We start from the raw sequence: 19224 nt of genomic DNA, 5'->3' as shown, positions 1-19224 counted from the left end.
CTTTACTATTACCGATGATTCAATAAATAAAGTTAAATACTGGCAACATGTTAAGCTCCCCCCACTTCACCTTTCTCAAAATTCTATTGACTCTCTCTCTCTCTCTTTCTCTCTCTCTCTCTCTCTCTCTCTCTCTCTCTCTCACACACACACACACACACACACACACAGATATATATATATATATATATATATATATATATATATATATATATATATATATATATATATCTATATATATATATATATATATATATATGAGCACAGGACCAAATTCATATGGTTATAACCTTGCTATGACACCGTTTCAGTTAAACAAGTTTATTATATTCATTGAATACGGAGGCGTTTTAAAGGTAATATACGTTAGATAGAACTGTGAAACATACATGAATGCCTTCCAATGGGTTGGTAGGTTATGACATACTGTGGTAATTTCTTCCTCTTAATATGTGTGGATTTTTTTGTTCATGTTGAAATTTTCAGTTCTTCTTTTCTAATGTTTAGATGCTGATTTTCAAGCTACGCCTCTTTTAATATCAGAAACATGTGCCCCATGTTTATTCTGTCAGACGTTTTAATTAATTGTGATTTTAGTACTGACTAAATATTTGAGGGATAACTTGGTCTTTGTACCGACCGTTTCCGTGGCTATGACTCAAACTGAGAGCAGGACAATTGAATACGGAGGCGTTTTAAAGGTAATATAGGTTAGATATAAATATTACCGATAAGGTGATTTCATCTTGTCAGAGATAAATTTTACAGATAAGCTGATTTCATCTTGTCAGAGATTTTGCTGTACTTTATTGATAAAACGTCAGACTCCTGTGATATAAACTGACAAATGAAATTACAAAGTTGTGTCCATTTTCTATATCATTGATGCATTTCTTTTCATAAATTGATAGTTGGTACAGGTGGAGGGTGGGCTAAAGGCCAACTAGTTTCTCTCTATCTTTTGTTGTTTTTTTGTTTTTTAAATTTATTTTGGGACGTGACTGATGGCAAATTTCTTTCCCAAAACAGTCATGTCAGAAAAAAAACAGTGGAGAACAATTTGTTGGTCTAGGTAGTCAAATATGATTGAAAGCTAAACCCTTAATGACTCCGTTTTGTACTATCAGTGCACTGAGTGACTCATAACTTAGCCACATTCCAAACCTTCATGTACAGTTTATTCCTTACTGATATCTTTGGAACCCGAGGGGCCGAGTGATCTAAAGCGCTCTCCGTTATGGATCGTTGCCATCTCACCTTTGTCTGCGTGGGTTCGAGTCTCCGATTTGGCCAATGTGGGTATGTGAGAAAGCTTGCCAGTAGCTTCTCATGGGTCGGTGATTCTTCCGTGGTTTTCCCAGGTTCTTCCTCCATCATTAATACTGGCCGCCATGTATAGCCTATCGTGTGCTGAAAAATGGCGTTAAACCCTACAACAACAACAACAATAACAACAACAACTTGTATTTTTAATGGCAAAGTTTCTGTTTGGAATACAATACCTGTCTACTTCGTAGTGAATTTACCTTATTTGGAAAGGGAAATACCGCCAGAGTCATTTGTGATCTGTCATGGTGGTCAAAGTACAGTTGGTGTAAACATAGCGATATAATTTTCCTTATTGGGATTAATCCGAACTACCTGAAAAACTTAACACTGCTTAGGTAGCAGATTTTTTATATTCATATCATTTGTTTTGTCTGAAAATAATTTTATTTGCTCCAATTGCAATGTATAGGACCACTTCATAACAACCATTTGGTCGAGTATGTGTTGTTAACATATAAAAAAATGATGTAGTTCATAGTTTTTCATATATTCCGGATGATTCTGTAAATTTTTATTAACATTGAGATGTAAGGGCGTGTTCTACTGTAATTTTTGGATTGATATTAGAATTAGACATTGTATACATTGGATGCAGACAACAAAGTATTTACTTATTTTGTATATGTATGAGAAGGCTCCTTGTTTTATGTTGAAAACTTATGTTTGATTTGAAATGCAAAGATGATAATGATAGGAACAATTTGGGTGCAGTCAGGTAAGAAATTATAAATCGATGAATAAAATGAATAAGTTTTGAATCGGTTGGGGTACATTCTGCATGGAAGGGGGGGGTGTGAAGGTGGACACTATATATTTTGATTGCTTCAAGATATTCCTTCTATGCAGATGACTTAAGAGCTTTGATTTCTATGCATATGTACAATATAGTAAATTAACAGATTAGTGAAAATAATGTACAGAATGTTATTTTCCAGTTGATCCTGAAAGAAAACAGACATGATTTTAATTTTTAATTTAAATTGATTTTTAATTTAGGTATTTATTTTTCATATATGCAGTACCCCAATAGTTGCATTCAAGCTGTAGTAGACCAGCTGTATTGTCATCTAAATAATGTTCAAGATAACAAGACATGAAGCACAGAGAAATTTGGAGTAAAAATTACCATTAACCCCCTCCCTAGCATCACAGCTTTTATGCAGTGGTGTAAGTTATGAGAGAGTATGCACATAGTATAAGACAATTGGTACAGAATCACCAAGTGGTAAGAGTTCAGGCCATTAATGTTAGTTACCTTATGTTAACTTGGAAGTAGAGAAGGGTGTTATCATGAAATTCCACTGGGGGCCCTGAGTGGCTGAGTGGTCTAAAGCGCTGTCCGTTACGGATCACTGCCATCTCACCTCTGTCTGCATGGGTTTGAGTCGCGGGTTCGGCCAATGTGGGTATGTGAGAAAGCTTGCCAGTAGCTTCTCATGGATCAGTGGTTCTTTCCAGGGTTTTTCCGGGTTCTTCCTCCACCATTAATACTGGCTGCCATGTATAGCCTATTTGTGCTGAAAAATGGCGTTAAACCCTACAACAACAACAACCTTTCTACTGACAGAAGGGTATCAAATCTGAACGTGTCTACCACTAGTGCAAAAATCATCCTTTATGATTATTTTTTTTTCTCTTCGAATCTGAATTCACCAATTCCATTACTGATATACTTTGTGTTAGGATTCAAATCACAAATTGTTTGATTTTTAATTTTGCTTTTGGGAAGAAAAGGAAAGAAAACCTTCAGGCCATTAATCTAGTACATCACATCAGATACATAAAGGACAGCAAATTTACAACTTGGCTTGAAAACAAATAGTGCTCTTGATCTGTTGTGGGTGGGTAAATTGATTCAAGATTGAATAGTGTGTGAACTGGTAATTTTCTGGTTTGTTTCCATGTGATAGACAGATAAAATAAATTGGGAAAGAATACAAATACTATCAAGTAGACTTTAATGCTGAAAGAATGAGTGATGGAAATGATATACATTTAGAACGTTTATGAGCACTGTTAGACATACATGTGAATTTATAGGCATGCAACGCACATAACCAGTCTGTATATCTTGATATTCACTTTTTATATTTTTGATATTTCTGTGTAAGTTCAAGATGGCTTTAAGAATGTACTTTATTTTCCAAATATTGCCATTGTATTTGTAACAAGAGGACCTTTGTTTTGTAGTTAGGCTTATATTGTACCTCTGCTACAAAACAACAAATATGTTATCAAGCTTGATGTTCATTTTCAGTCTAAGACTGCCATCATTCTAATTCAGGATGAATTTTTCTCCATGTTGCCTCTGTTCTCAATAAAGCAATCATTTTGCAGATTTGAGAGTATATTTGTTTGTGTCGCATCTTTTACTACTGTAACAGTTGTGTACTACATACTGCAGTATTGTGTACTACATACAACATTGTGTACTACAAACTGTAATGTTGTGTACTACATACTACAACATTGTGTACTACATACTACAGTATTGTGTACTACATACAACATTGTGTACTACAGACTGTAATGTTGTATACTACATACTGCAGTATTGTGTACTACATACTGTAATGTTGTGTACTACATACTGAAATATTATTTACTACATACTACAATATTGTGTACTACATACTATATTAATGTGTACTACATACAGGTGGCTGAGTGATCTAAAGGTTACATGGTACTAATTATTGGAACAACTGTGAACCAGTGTAAAAATGGGTGAACAAATAATAGAGTATTTACGGGTTTGGTGGTCCATAATTGGTTAATAATGAAGATTACAATTTTAGTAAAAATATCTTTGGAGAGCTTATCCTATCTGTAATTTTAAAAAAATGTAGACAAAATTCTATTGATGCAATTCTATTAATTTTACAGGCTTGACTTGGTGCAGAATCAATAACATGTGGTTCATGCACATGTAGATAAACAAAATGCTGCAGCTCATACGGAGTTCTCCACACATAAGCATGCACCAAGGTTAGATGTGCATGGAGAATTATAGGTGTCATCATCAGCACCCAGAAATTTTAAGTTATTGAATTTTGAATATGATAGTGTTTCCATATGTTTACTATTGGAGTTGAATTAGTACCATGTGTCCTAAAGTGCTCACTATTACCAGGGTTCATATGGTCTTTGATTGTCATTGACAGTTTGGGAAAAATGAGGTGGCATTTTCAAGGCCTTGAAAGTTTTGAAAAATCGAGCAGATTGCCCAGATGTCTTTAAAAGTCTTTGAAGATTAAAATAAGCCCAAACATTGTCATTTCTTTCCATAATTACAAATAAAATTGTCCAAGGTTGTTAGATTCGGATGTAGTCTAGTTTTCCTGGTTTCTTTCTTTTGATGACCCATTCAGTTTCATTGTCGCTGCAATAACAAATGAGCATTTGAATTTCATCATTAGACAATATTGTAACATTTTGCCTTCGTTATTTTCTCATATAACATAACTTGTTTACAAAATGTTGGCAAAAATAGGTCCTCTTCTTTGAAAGTTTTGAAAAGTCTTTGAATTTATCATTCAGAATTCTGATTATGGATCAATGCCATCTCACTTTAGTCAGCATGGGTTCGAGTCATGGGCTTGGCCAATGTGGGCATGTGAGAAAGCTTGCCAGTAGCTTTTTGTGGATAACTGGTGGCTCTTTCTGGGGTTTTCCCGGGTTCTTCCTCCACCATTTATGCTGGCCACCATGAATTGCCTATCTTGTGCTGAAAAATGGCATTCAGCCATACAAAAACAACAAATATAGTATTGTGTACTACGTACTACATTACTATGCTTGATGGGTCAGATTAATCATGTCTCATCTCCAGTTGGAGGAAAAGCAAAGCAAACTTTACTCATGCTCCAGTTGTTATGATTTTGTTTTGAATATGTTGTTTTTATTATACAGAATTTTATGAAATGCAAATTTTTAGAGGAGGCAGTTTTAATTATATTCATACATAATCACTTAACATTTGTTAGACTTGATGCAGGTTTCATTATACTTGATTTAAATACGTAGCTGTTTTTTATATGAATATCATTTTAATTAGTCTTATACAAAAATAATGTAGCCACTTGACAAACTTGATCACTCAGTCTGTCTTTTTCATTGTAATGATAATCACTCAGTGTCATTGCAAAAAGTTGTGATATTGTAGTAAATTTTTGAATTATTTTCTAGTATTTTGCAGATGTTTATTACATTGTAATGTAACAAGCATTTCTGTATCTCTCATCATGATATCTCCTTTATTTCAGATGACTGATGTGTAAAAGACTTGGGGAAAATGTTCAGTTACAACACGCAGGAAAGTAGAAAATGAAATTTGGGATATTTTGAAGATAAAACTAATTATCTTAAATAAGACTTGTGCCAGTAAACCTGCAGTTCTCTAGACTGGAAGATTTTCTGATTCTTCGTTAAGATTTTGCTTGATATGAGTGGAGACGATTATATTTGTTTCATATGTTAAGGACACAAAGTCAGTAGACCACATTGACTCCTTCTTTAGACATACAATTCAGTTACATAAATGTGTTGATTTGAATCAGAATTGCAGACATAAGCATATAAGAAGGACAGGTGATAGATTTGAGCACAAGTGAAATTTTTGGAGCTTTTCTCACAAACTGATGGCAGTCTAACTGATACGTACCAGTCTATTGGCTCTGTTATGACATGGAGCATAACACGTCGGCACTGAATATCAGTGCTTCAGCCTTTCCATTTCTTCCTGACTATACCCTGGCTCTAACAGGTACCAGTTGTTGCATGTCCATATTTGGCGCCATTTTCATCACTGTGACATATTGTCTTCTGCCAGAGATTCGAAATTTTCCCCGAAAACTTTTGCTTTATTTGACTTTCGCGGACATATTGACTGCATTTGGAAATCTTATGGGTACCATTCGCTATGCACTTTTAAGAGATGGAGACAAAATTGCGAACAATTCTGGAATCATTTATTACTATGCCAGGACAAATGAAGTTTGTGTTATTCAAAGTTTCATTACGACATTTTCCAGTATGGCTTCTTTCTTCTGGACTGTTGTAATCGCGGTGTACATGTTCACAGCAGTTGTGCATCCGTTACAGGTATTCAAGGGTATCAAGGCTCAATGTATCTACCACTTGCTCAGCTGGGGAATTCCAGGTAAGTCATAAGAGAGTTAACATAAGATGATGAGAAAGTTCATTGTCACCTCGTCTGACAGTAAGGGTAAGTTAGTTAATAGTACAGCCTTGAGTAGTTGTGCATCGTACATCATGTCTCCATTTACAGATACTTTTTGCCGCTCTGGAGGTCACGGATATTATCAGACTTGGAATGCAGGTGTAATTTATAAAGATATTTGCACGGGATGGGTAGTGCATGCAATCCAAGGATATTAATAAGATTATCTTGCATCCTAAATTTTCAGCGTGTTACAATTCTGGAAGCCATATTTCAAACCAGATTTGTAGCAAACTAACAACCACAGACAAGTTCAGTAATGAGTGGAACTCAGGCATATTAAAGACAGAGCTTGCACATGATTGGCTGAATTTGTACCACTCTAGATCCTGGATATGATTTTGCTTATATTTGGTAACTATGGATAAATCACCAAGATCACCAAGATCTTGATGGAGTCACCCTGATTCAAATTTAGATCTCCGACAATGGATATCTGGCAGATACACAGACAAACATACGAGATCATATTCTATTGAACTTGTGAAGATCATATTCTATTGAACTTGTGATTCCCCAATGAAGTTACAACTTTCACATTTATGAAAAACAGCTTATGGAACGTATTGTTAATGATAATTCATCCTAACCTGAAAATAACCCACTTTATCGAACATGTTATTATAAATGAGTAAACTGATTTCTGTCAGATCTTCTTACTAACAGTAGATCTTGAGTTTAGTAAGATTGTTGTTGGACTATGACTATACAATTATGAATGGCGTGATCTTATTTGGAATCATTGGTGTTGCATATTAATGAGGTGATCTGTCATCTCTTTGGCTGAACTTGTTACTTGCCTCGATAAAAGGACTATATTTCTCGTCCAGTTTTGATAAAGCTTAGTAAGCAGGTTCATATCATCAAGATATTGATTGTAAACAAGAAACTACAAACATTGATTGTATCTTTTTTTTCTTTGGGACAATATTTATCAGATAATGATTAACTAGGTAAAATATAAACTCGGGAAGACAGCTTACGTACGGCTGTATCCAGGGCCTCTGTTAGGCTTCACATTTATAGCCAAACGTGAAAGAATTTTGAAAGTGGCACTATTTATTACTGACTGGTGAAAGTTGTTGGCAACAAATGTTTATAAAGTAAATTTTGTATTTTTCATTGATATAAGTGACTAGGGCCATCTAATACCTGTTTTCACTATCCACGGCAGTCAGTTGATCATGTCAGAAGATGATGAATAAAACATTATTCAAACATTATTGCAGCTAACTGAAAGCTCTCATTCGGTTTTGAGAAGCGGTTACATGTGATTAGTAGGAAATAAGAAATGACCTATTGTTGAACAGGTCTGCAGAAAGTTTCGGTATCATTTTTTTATGTTTATTGTAAACTGTGAGTGTGAGATGCACTTGCAACTGCTTAGTGTTTTAGGGATTATTTATTTAGATAACATGTTTTTGTGGTCTGAACTTAACTAAGGGTGCACTCACCAGTTATTATGTACTTTTGAGAGAGTGACGTATGTAAGGTGAAGTTGTTTGCATTTAAAACATGCACAATGGAGAGAATGGTACCATACCTCTATGCTAGATTAATGTAATGTGGATGATATTTCTTTGGATATTGTACTTTTGGAAACTGTACATGATTTAAACACACTGCTAACTAAAATGACTGCTCCGTTGTGCTAAAAAATGAGCCTGAATTAGTCTAAAGTACACTATCCGTAGCAGCTATTAAAATAGGGAAAGTGAATTTTGCCAGACTAGACAGTACCAGCTTCTGAAAGTGCAATGAATGAATTACCAAATATATAAAATGTAAAAAAGTTATCGGCTCTTTTTTTTATACAATTTACCTCTGAAGTTCAGGAAGTCAAAATGACCAAGTGGAGCAAGCACTTTTTTGAAAGGTGCACATCTGGAGTAAGGCCAAGCTGTATACTCTATAACCCATATTACACCCATTAATCTTATACCAAAATAAAGGGAATTAAAGTTTCTTTGAATTATACCTAAGATATACAAGATCTTTTTCAAATAGCCAGTAAAACCAGTGAGGAAAGCTGGGGAAATTCTTTTTCTTTAAAATCCTTACCCTATGCAAAATACAAAACTGTAGAGCGCCACTTTAAAGCAAATATAAAAATGTATGCAATTATTTTGTTTATTTTCATATAATTATGTATGATGTTCTGAATAAGATGGTACATTCATATTGATGTTAAGCATGAAAATAAGCTAATTATGCTCATTTTGCTCTTGCTTACATAATTTGCCATGAGGCATGTTTGTGTGAGTAGTGACCTTAATTATGGGGAAATTAGAAGTCTTAGAATATAGAAATAGAGTCAACTTAAATTTAAAACTGTTGCAATAAGTAAAAGAAATATATAGTGAAAATGTTTCTTTTCATTTATTTGCAATGAAATAAAAAATAAATGATGAGAAAGTGAATTTGCTTCTTTCATATTAAACAATAGGCAAATATTTTACCCTTTGACCTTTATGAACCTGATGTGTTCCATCCCTTTTCAAACTGTAAAATTCATTGTTGATATCTCAGAAATAATTCTGGCTAGTTTCATGTTCCTGTCATTCAGTAAAACATTGGTTGCTATGTTTACAAAATGTAATGTGCATTCTTAAAATAGTTCACTTTTTATCGGGGGGGGGGGGCTGGACTTGTTAGAGACTCTGACACTCATAAATACTGTTCTGTTGGGGGAAGTGCAGGAGAATTATTCAAAAGGACTGTTTTGATGCTTGCAACTTAACTGTTTCAGCCATAAATCATAATTAAATCATATAATAATAATACCTATATTCTCACCAGTTATTATGTACTTTTGAGAGAGTGACGTATGTAAGGTGAAGTAGTTCACATTTAAAACATGCACATTGGAGAGAATGGTGGCATACCTCTATGCTACATTAATGTAACTGTTGAGCACCACCTACATATGATGCTGCTACAAGGATACCAGTCCTCAACTGTGAAGTGCCTGAGTCACTTATATCAATGAAAACATAAAAATTTATTTATAAAACACATCTGTATCAAGTACAAAGAATATGGCTAATCTACCTCTGAAAAATAAAGATTCATATCCAGCTGCATCTGAGGCATCTACCAGGTTACTTGTTGGGTTCAATCGCTAGAATCTGATAAAAACAACCTTTCAAAATTCTAGGGGTATATCTACTCTAAAAAAGTGTAATGTTTATCTCTATTGATGCGCCTAGTGTTGAGAATTTTTATTTCAGGAAGTCATTTAAGAAACGGTCTCAGGGAAAAAATGAGGCAGATATTGATGAAGTGTCAGTGACATTGTTCATAAAGACTAAGCAATATTTTGTATTATCATTTATCAAGAAACTTTCTTACTCATTCTTGCCTTTCATATGCGATACATTGAACTTCATGTTTATATAATGGTATTGCTATATTTATTAATAATTATTCTTGGGTTTTAAAATGTAATAAAAACATGTAAAAACTGTTTATTGTCATGTTTATATAGATTAAAAATAGGGCCAATATAATATTATGCTTATATATAAGTTCCTCCATCATGGCATAAAATGGCACTATGGCTGAAAAGTGGCTCCAGATTTTAAATTTGATGAATTTCATGGCGCAAAGAAAAATATATCTAAGGAAGGCCCTGTGTATCCTTATACATTAGCCTCCCTGGTGCAATGGTCAGCAGTTAGTTAATATAAGCTGTATGAGTTTTACCAGGCTGCTTGGGGATCCTCTTTGCTTACATACAAATTTCTGCTTGAGAAAAAATTTTTAAAAGCAATTTGCCAGAAAGGAAGTATTTTCCTTGAATATAAACTATTGGTTAAATCCAATGCCAAATGCAGACGTGCATACTGGGAAATAGAGGATATAATAATTCAAATAAGAGAATACATATACACACCCATGCACACATTGCGTTTCTTGCTTTGCTCACACTTCTCCCTATTATACACAAAAGGCGAAGAAACTTCTCCCAAAAAGTTGAGTCTATCTGGACCTCTATTAAATGATATTAATAACTATATAAAGTTGTCAGAAACTAATCAGTTGAAGCTTTGTGTCATTTATAGGTAGATCATACAAAATAAATGCCACCAAGAAAGTACTACAGTGATTATTATGTTCTTTAAAGAAAGCATTCTGATTTTTAAAGGTGCGATAACTATCACAGCAGTTGCCCTGAATGTGCTTGGTGAGGACAATTCTATAGGCACAGGATCTTGGTGTTGGATACGTAGTGACCTGGAACCACGTGTATGGACATCAATATGGATGGTTCTGGCAGGAAAAGGCTGGGAGATACTGTGTTACATCACCACCATGTCATTGTATTGTCTGCTGAAACTAATACTCTGGGTAAGTAATACTAGTAATAAACCAATACTCTGGGTAAGTAATACTGGTAATAAACTAATACTCTGGATCAGTAATACTAGTAATAAACTTATACTCTGGGTAAGTAATACTAGTAATAAATTAATACTCTGGGTCGTAAATACTAGTAATAAAGTAATACTCTGGGTAAGTAATACTAGCAATAAACTAATACTCTGGGTAAGTAATACTTGCAATAAACTAATAATCTGGGTAAGTAATACTAGTAATAAACTAATACTCTTGGTAAGTAATACTAGTAATAAATTAATACTCTGGGTCATAAATACTAGTAATACAGTAATACTCTGGGTAAGTAATACTAGCAATAAACTAATACTCTGGGTAAGTAATACTAGCAATAAACTAATACTCTGGGTAAGTAATACTAGTAATAAACTAATACTCTAGTTAAGTAATGCTAGTAATAAAGTAATATTCTGGATAACTAATACTAGTAATGAAGTAATACTCTGGATAAGTAGTACTAGTAATAAACTAATACTCTGGGTAAGTAATACTAGTAATAGACTAATACTCTGGGTAAGTAAATGGGACTGCCAAACGTGTGTGTGTGTTTTGAAGCATTGACATTTCATCTGGACTGCTGACTTCTCCAAAAAGTATGATGCGAATACTTTACAAGAATTCTATATTGTTTGTAGATTATAGAAATATTGCATACTTCCATATTGGAAATTTTCATAAATTAGTATCACATTATTCAGGTGCAAATATCCCATTGAATAATCTTCATCTTTGATTCAGAAAATGTATTGATTCTTGGGACTTAGATGAATTTGACCATGTTGTGGTGCCATTATTTACAGTTGATGTAATTATTATGCTTTGCTTACCATTTGTGCTAATTAGTAAAATTGTTTTCATTCTGTCTCTCTAGTTCTCTCTCTCTCCACTCTCTCCAGAGACATCGTTACACGCACCAGGTAAAAAGCACATAAACTCCTTTTTCACCAATTTTGACTGTAGCTTGGGATGGTGGTTGATAGAGAGAGATGGACACACTGGTTAACTGTCTGACAAACCAACAGAGGGAGGAGGGTGACTTGGGATGGTGGTTAATAGAGAGAGATGGACACATTGGTTAACTGGCTGACAGACCAACAGAGGTGGGAGGGTGACTTGGGATGGTGGTTGATAGAGAGAGATGGACACATTGGTTAACTGGCTGATAAACCATCAGAGGAGGAGGGTGACCTGGGATGGTGGTTGAGAGAGAGAGATATGGACACATTGGTTAACTGGCTGACAAACCAACAGAGGGGGAGGGTGACTTGGGATGGTGGTTGACAGAGAGAGATGGACACATTGGTTAACTGGCTGACAGACCAACAGAGGTGGGAGGGTGACTTGGGATGGTGGTTGATAGAGAGAGATGGACACATTGGTTAACTGGCTGATAAACCATCAGAGGGGGAGGGTGACCTGGGATGGTGGTTGAGAGAGAGAGATGGACACATTGGTTAACTGGCTGATAAACCAACAGAGGGGGAGGGTGACTTGGGATGGTGGTTGAGAGAGAGAGAGAGATGGACACATTGGTTAACTGGCTGACAAACCAACAGAGGGGGAAGGCAACTGACCATAATATCAACATGTATGGTTTGGTACAAAAGCAAGATATAAATAGCTGCAATTTCTTTATTGTTCCTATTTATATTTTAGAATCAATGTGCGATATTCACAGATGATCTGTTTTAGAACCTTATTAACAGCTTGAAGAAAATTAAAACAAAAACAAAATACAGCAGAATTTTATGTAATTATTCCGTTTCTGAAAAAGGAAGGAGGAGCAGGAGTAAGAAAGAGATTTTAGTGATAGTATGGCACATTTTTAATTCATTTAGAAAATGGTAATTAGAATACATCTTTTTTTGTTATTTTCTTCTTTTATTAAAGATTATTTAGTGAAAATGTTTGTGCAATCTGAAGTGTACTGTAGCAATAGACTGCTGGTATGCTTATATGCTTGTTTGTATGCCATATGTGAATGCCAGTTTGATAACTTGTTATACCAACAGTGTGGGGGGCCCCGAGTGGCCGAGTGGTCTAAAGCGCTTACCATTCTGGATCACTGCCATCTCACCTCTGTCTGCGTGGGTTCGAGTCCAAGGCTCGGCTAGCGTGGGTACGTGGGAAAGCCTGCCAGTAGCTTCTCGTGGGTCGGTGGTTCTTCCCTAGGTTTTCCAGGGTTCTTCCTCCACCAGTTATACTTACCACCATGTATAGCCTAACTTGTGCTGAAAAATGGCGCTAAACCCTACAACAACAACAACAACAACCAATAGTGTGTGTATGTGTGTGTATATATATATATATATATATATATATATATATATATATATATATATATATATATATTTGTATTTGTGTGTGTATATAACACTCATTCTGTTGATGTTGTAATTTCAGAGAAGAAGGACGGCTTACTTCAGTAGTTTGAACACTGAGCTACGTGAGGAGGACAATAACTTTCTGTGGGTCTGGTTTGTTTTGTACCTCCTGAGAATCTGGGGAACAGTTCGCTTTTTTTTGTCTTTTCCTGCCATCATCACCAACAGTAAACATATTGGGCAAGCACAGTTTGTGTTGCTGAACATGCAGGGGGTTGGGGACAGTGGTCAAGCCTTCTGGAACTTTGTTATTTTTTGTTTATTTGACAAAAGTGTCCGCAATGGGATCATGGGACGGTGCAGAAGTAGGTCAGAGTCAACGCCATTAATTTCTCCAGTTGGTAATACCTATGCTGATAGTGCAGTAATCTTCTAGAGAACAGAAGTAATTCTGTTCTTGAAAGTTAGAACTTAACTAAAGTGAGTCCACCTGGATGTAACAGTACCACGGAACATGTTTTTTTATCATATACATATTCCATAATGATATACCTATAGATCTGAGATCAGTTTTAACAATAAATAGTCCATGGCAATACATGCTTCTTCTTCTCTTTTGATGGTTTTGCCAGACATGTATTTGATTGTTTAATATAAAACTGCAGGCAAGTCAAAATAGGGAAGAAGTTAGGACCCCATGACAAAATCAGATTGGTTGGTACAAATCCAGCAGTGACTGCTCCGGTGGCCTAGTGGTTAGAGCATCTGCCTTGGATGCGGGAGATTGTGGGTTCGATCTCTGGCCAAGTCATGCCAGAGACTTACAAAAATGGTACTAACAGCTGCCTCGCTTGGCGCTCAGCATTAAGAGGTTAGTGTTAGGACTGGTTGACCTGGTGTCAGGATAATGTGATTGGGTGGGACATCAAGCTACATGTCTTTGACATCATGCCCCAGTGCTAGGCATCACTATAAACTGCCACACTGCAGACATAAATTGTTCAAGTTACATTAAAAATCCAAACCACACACAAATCCAGCAGTGACACTATGAAGTTTAATATACTTGTCATACATCAACCTACAGACTGTTTCATTTTAAAGTATTGGTCTATACTTAGAGATAAGGTGCTTGCAACAGCTGTTTTTGGCATGGAAACAAGACCATACATAGGCCTCTTCTTTCCTACATACCTTTCCTACTCTTTGTCTTTTTCTACCTTAAGATAGTTCTAGCACATACTGAATACATTATACTAAAGCCTGTCAGTACACATGCACCATTATCTCTCTTATCAATGGTGGAACATGTTGATATCGCTTTTCGGCAACTGATGACAGCTGTTTTGATGATGTCATGGTATGTTTGGATATTGTATGAGAGGTTTTACATGTCACATATTATCTACATACATTGCTATATGTAGCTACCCTCTGTGATAAAATGACCATCACATGCCTGAAGTTTTGTTCCCTAATATTATCATGGTTTTCTGTGTCAGCTACGCAAGTAGGAGGCTGAGGCATCATTATTGACAATGTCGCATGGCTGTATCACAAGTGTTAAAAAATCATATAATTGTGACCTTACTTATCCTATTCATTTAAAACTTTAGACTATTATTACCTTGTCTGTAGGTACTATTTATGCAAATTGGATATACACGCAGTTCCTTTCTTGCCGGTAGAAACGAAATTCCAATAATATTAGTTTTTTTGCCCAAGTATCTCAAAGTTATGTATGTAATACGTCACTTGCTTTATTGAATTGAAACTATGGCATAATATTTAAATATAGGTCTAAAGTTTGTACCTATATAAACATGGGATTCCTGTAGTGCACGCTTAAGCTGAAGTCATTAACATCATTAGTATAAGTGTTTACCTATTATCTGGAATAGTTATACTGCCTACATCAATACGAGTGATGGGAGAACTAATAAAAATGGCAAGGAAGGGTCTCGGATATCTGAAAAACTTGTGATGTCCATAGTGCATGTACATTTATGACTTTATTTATCAACCCTGAGGTATGGTAATACTATCAACACAAAGGCATCAAGCGTTTAGGTTGGTAATTTTCAAGTGAGAAGATGCTTCACCAAAGACAAAGATTATTAAGTAATCTTTTATATGATTAACCTCTGTCAGATTCAAAAGCTTACTGCGTGATCAGTGTCTCTGTCACTTGTGTGGTGGAACTTGTTGACATTAATAACTATTAGGGATTACCATAAAGTAAGACCCAGGAAAGAATGTTTCTTAACAGTCATCATTAAGGACAGCAATTTTCAGCAAGAACAAGATGTTAAAATCCCAATTTGGACTAAATAATTAATTGCTGGACCTCTGCTTTGAAGTTTAGTTAGAAGTAGCTTACAAAATCAAATTGTCCTGTTCCTATGTCAAAGTTTTGATTATAATTTTCATCTTTGTAGTTGGTTGATGATATCTAAGTGTTACCTTGTCAAATCACAGAAAATAAAATTAAGGGTAAATGATATTTTCACTTGAAGTTTACTTTTGAAGTATACTTTTCTATTGGGATATATATATATATATGAATGAGGAAATTAGACTTTTACATGTTAAGTACTATTATATATGGTATAAGAAAGGCAATATGCAGAGATGCGTAGTCATTAGAGGACATGGTAACTCGACATCACATCGTTTATAATGGGCAGACACAGGGATACATGTTCTAATTGATATAATTGATTGGTAAAACCATTTTCATGAAATAAACTGATTGGCTAGGTATGCACATGACATACATTCACTATTGGTGGACAGCATTGGTAGCTTATGAATTATACATATTGATGCGAGTGTAAGACGGTGTTCTTATCTGTTTCTTATTAGCAATATCGTGAATATTGAAGATTACAGAAAATTAACCTCTCTGTAAGTAATTCATTCAACACTTAAGCTGATAAAAAGAATTACAGTAATGAGGAAGTTTTTTTTATCAGTTAACTAAGCGCCATTGTTGCGTACAGGTCTATCAAACCTCGTTCTGTTTTAGGTTGTATCACCACTAATTCGTTCCGCCGAGTCACACAAAACAAAAGACCTAAAAATGGTACTAGCAGCTACCTTGCTGGGCGCTCAGCATTAAGAGGTTATTGTTAGGACTGGTCGGCCTGGTGGGTGCATAATGTTACTGGGTGGGACATGATGCCAAAATGTCTGCGGCACGATGCCCAAAGCTGGATATCACTATAAAGTGCCACACTGCAGACATCACAGCGATATGACTGAAACATTGTTAAAGCGACGTTAAAAATCTAAACACACACGATTTGTGAAGATTCAGTTGGTTAATTGCTCAGGCAAGGAATTTTTTAAACTAAAACTCCGACCTCTCGAACAGCTACGGAAATCTCACGTGACAACAAACGGCTCGTCATATATCTCCCTATACTACTCTAGTAACATAGTTTGGCCGTTTAGAAATTTAGTTTTTCTGTTTCAAAGTAAATAAATTAAAAATATGGTAATCTTACCCCCCCCCCCCCCATTAACTGAATCGTGGAAGTAACATTTTTACTCCTTGTCTTCAACAAAGGCAATGATTTGTAAAGTTGAACAAAAAAAAACCATCACAACTTTTACAAAACCAAAACTACCTCGTATCACTTTCTGCCTTCGTCTGACAGTATAGAAAGAAAACAAATGCACACCACACACAAAGTTAACAGCAAGTCAATGTGTTTATCGGACGACATATTGTAATTTCATCAAAAACTGACGAATGAAATTGAAATTGCTTCGCAATCGATTATTTCTGTGGGTATTGTTAAATAAAAAAACAAACACATTTTGCTAACAGTAATTGTCCTTTTAGTGACTTGCACAGACAACTGAAAATACAGTTGTATCAACGTAATTTAAACATTCATGCTCAGAAGAAGGGTAGTATTCCAGTATAGTGTATGTATTTGTTTTATTAAAGAAGCCTTGTATTCATATTAGAACATGTAATAATGCAAATGAAGAACCCATGCTGTCAGTAGTAAATTTGAAAAGGCCAAAAAGAACAGAAATGGGATTTGTGATGTGTTCTTGAAATTTAATTGTGATTCTTATTCATGTAAATACTCCACAAGGGAAACAAATGTGTCTGTATGTCTTGATGATTATTTTGAAAGTAGGGGTAACATATTCAAACAGTTAGTTTATCTCTCAAACTTCATAAGTTCCGATAATAATACCCCCATTTAACAATTCAAAATAATATCGAGTAGTAAGATGTATTATACGTGTATTCAGTTGTGAGGCGCCATTACCTTTTATGCATTTATAGTTTGAAAGAAACCTTTCACAGGTCAATAATTACAATGCATTTCCTCGCTCTTGTACAACGGCGCGTATTATTTTCAAACAAGGGGGCTGCTTGTCGTTGTCTCTTGTTTCTTTTGTCATGATGTGCGTGAATACGAGTACATCTCTGCTGGAAGTATTGATCTGACTCTTTTTTTGACAAACGGTAGTAATGTGCTGCATGACCTAATTCTGTCTATTGTTAATGACATTAAAAATACTTGCTAAATGCTGATAAAATGACAAGGCGGATAAGCTTGAACCCTAATTTTGGTGACATTCTAATGAATCCGTCGGTCGACACGAATTCAGCTGCTAGTTTGTTAGATGAGGGCAGAAGGACAGTAGAGTCCAACATCAACAGATTAACTAGGTCGTCTGCAAGATCTAGAACCGCAGGACCAACCACTGTCGAGGACGAAGTGAGGAGTCTCTTTAGGTAAAGGATACACGCACGTTTTGCAACTAAACTTCGGAAGTGTACGCAGTTTTTGTTTGAAGAATAGTATTTGGATAGAATTCGAATATTTGTTAACAAAGCTATACAACAATTTAAAAAAAACCACTTATTTTGTATTCTTTTGAGTGCCACTCTCCCTCCTCATTTCTCCCCGCCTAGACATGTTGATACACTGTAAACTCATTAATCTAAATGTATTTAGCTAAATATCAGATGTCTGCAGCTTATTTTCCCTGTTTATAACCTAAAACCATTCCTATAGATGTTACCGATAAGGCCATAGCAGCCGATATTCTGATAATTTTACTTGGACGATAGGCAACCTGGCAGTTTCTGCTACATGCAACCACCAAAACTGACAATTCTGAACAAGCCGAAACTGAAGCAAAACCAACTTGTTAAGTCGAGTCAAGCATCAACTTTTTAGATCGATACTGACATGATGCCTGATTTACGTTCTATTTATGTATGTTTTGTAACAGTATCGTCAGACTCAATAAATTCATTTCAACTTCCAAACACAACATAAACTCGTCGGTAAATCTGCGAGCATACCACAAATATGGCTGCTGATGACGTCGTTATGGAACTATCTATGAGTGCAAGGGGCAGTTTTTATGCACAAATTTAATGTTGCTTAACCCTGCCTAATATAAAAGTCATAAAGGTCCATATTTTCGGATAGGTTTAATAAGGCAAAACATAAGAATATCATTCACTATATATACTTAAAATGTAGTCATGTAGCTCACTAGTTATAGTCTCTTAAGTAAAGAGCAGTATGATAACTAATATAAGTAGATATTTCATTGTATTGTCGCTAATCAAAATCAATCGACGGGAATATTTAAAAATAATATAAATTTTAAGACCAAGTATTTCACCTTCAAAGTAGCAAATTTGCAAAGCAAACTAAAACGCCCAACCACTGCTGTGAAATTCAGCAGATATAATTTTAAAAAAAGCTCGACATATTAATTGGAACTCTCAGCAAAATGAATGTGATTCAAGATGTGCAGACCGCTCCGGTGGCCTAGTGGTTAGAGCGTCCGCCTCGGATGCGGGAGGTCGTTGGTTCGAACCCCGGCCTAGTCATACAGAAGACTAATAAAAATGGTACTAACAGCTGCCTCGCTTGACGTTCA

General features: G+C 35.4%; 1 protein-coding gene across 4 annotated transcripts; it reads left to right on the top strand.

The window, feature by feature from the left end:
* Nucleotides 1–282: 282 nt before the first annotated feature.
* Nucleotides 283–13889, top strand: LOC149781754 (G protein-coupled receptor 157-like). Of its 4 annotated transcripts, none has more exons than XM_089935879.1 (4): nucleotides 283–356; nucleotides 5595–6490; nucleotides 10719–10921; nucleotides 13373–13889. In XM_089935879.1, the coding sequence occupies exons 2-4, from the start codon at nucleotides 6016–6018 to the stop codon at nucleotides 13727–13729; spliced, it is 1035 nt and encodes a 344-aa protein (XP_089792005.1). In that variant the 5' UTR covers nucleotides 283–356; nucleotides 5595–6015; the 3' UTR covers nucleotides 13730–13889. The 4 variants fall into 4 exon arrangements, with proteins under 4 accessions (XP_089792005.1, XP_089792006.1, XP_089792007.1 ...); XM_089935880.1 differs by lacking the exon at nucleotides 283–356 and adding an exon at nucleotides 371–431; XM_089935881.1 differs by lacking the exon at nucleotides 283–356 and adding an exon at nucleotides 389–411.
* Nucleotides 13890–19224: the final 5335 nt, after the last annotated feature.

This window comes from Sinohyriopsis cumingii, chromosome 15 (assembly GCF_028554795.1).
Source record: "Sinohyriopsis cumingii isolate HCF-2022 chromosome 15, ASM2855479v2, whole genome shotgun sequence".
Classification (NCBI taxonomy): domain Eukaryota; kingdom Metazoa; phylum Mollusca; class Bivalvia; order Unionida; family Unionidae; genus Sinohyriopsis; species Sinohyriopsis cumingii.
This window is presented reverse-complemented; position numbering and strand designations above follow the sequence as displayed.

Coding starts and splice junctions, on each gene's coding strand:
- LOC149781754 (XM_089935879.1), top strand. CDS start 6,016: ATGGAGCATAACACGTCGGCACTGAATATCAGTGCTTCAGCCTTTCCA. Junction 6,491..10,718: donor GCTCAGCTGGGGAATTCCAG/GTAAGTCATAAG, acceptor TGATTTTTAAAG/GTGCGATAACTATCACAGCA. Junction 10,922..13,372: donor TGCTGAAACTAATACTCTGG/GTAAGTAATACT, acceptor TTGTAATTTCAG/AGAAGAAGGACGGCTTACTT.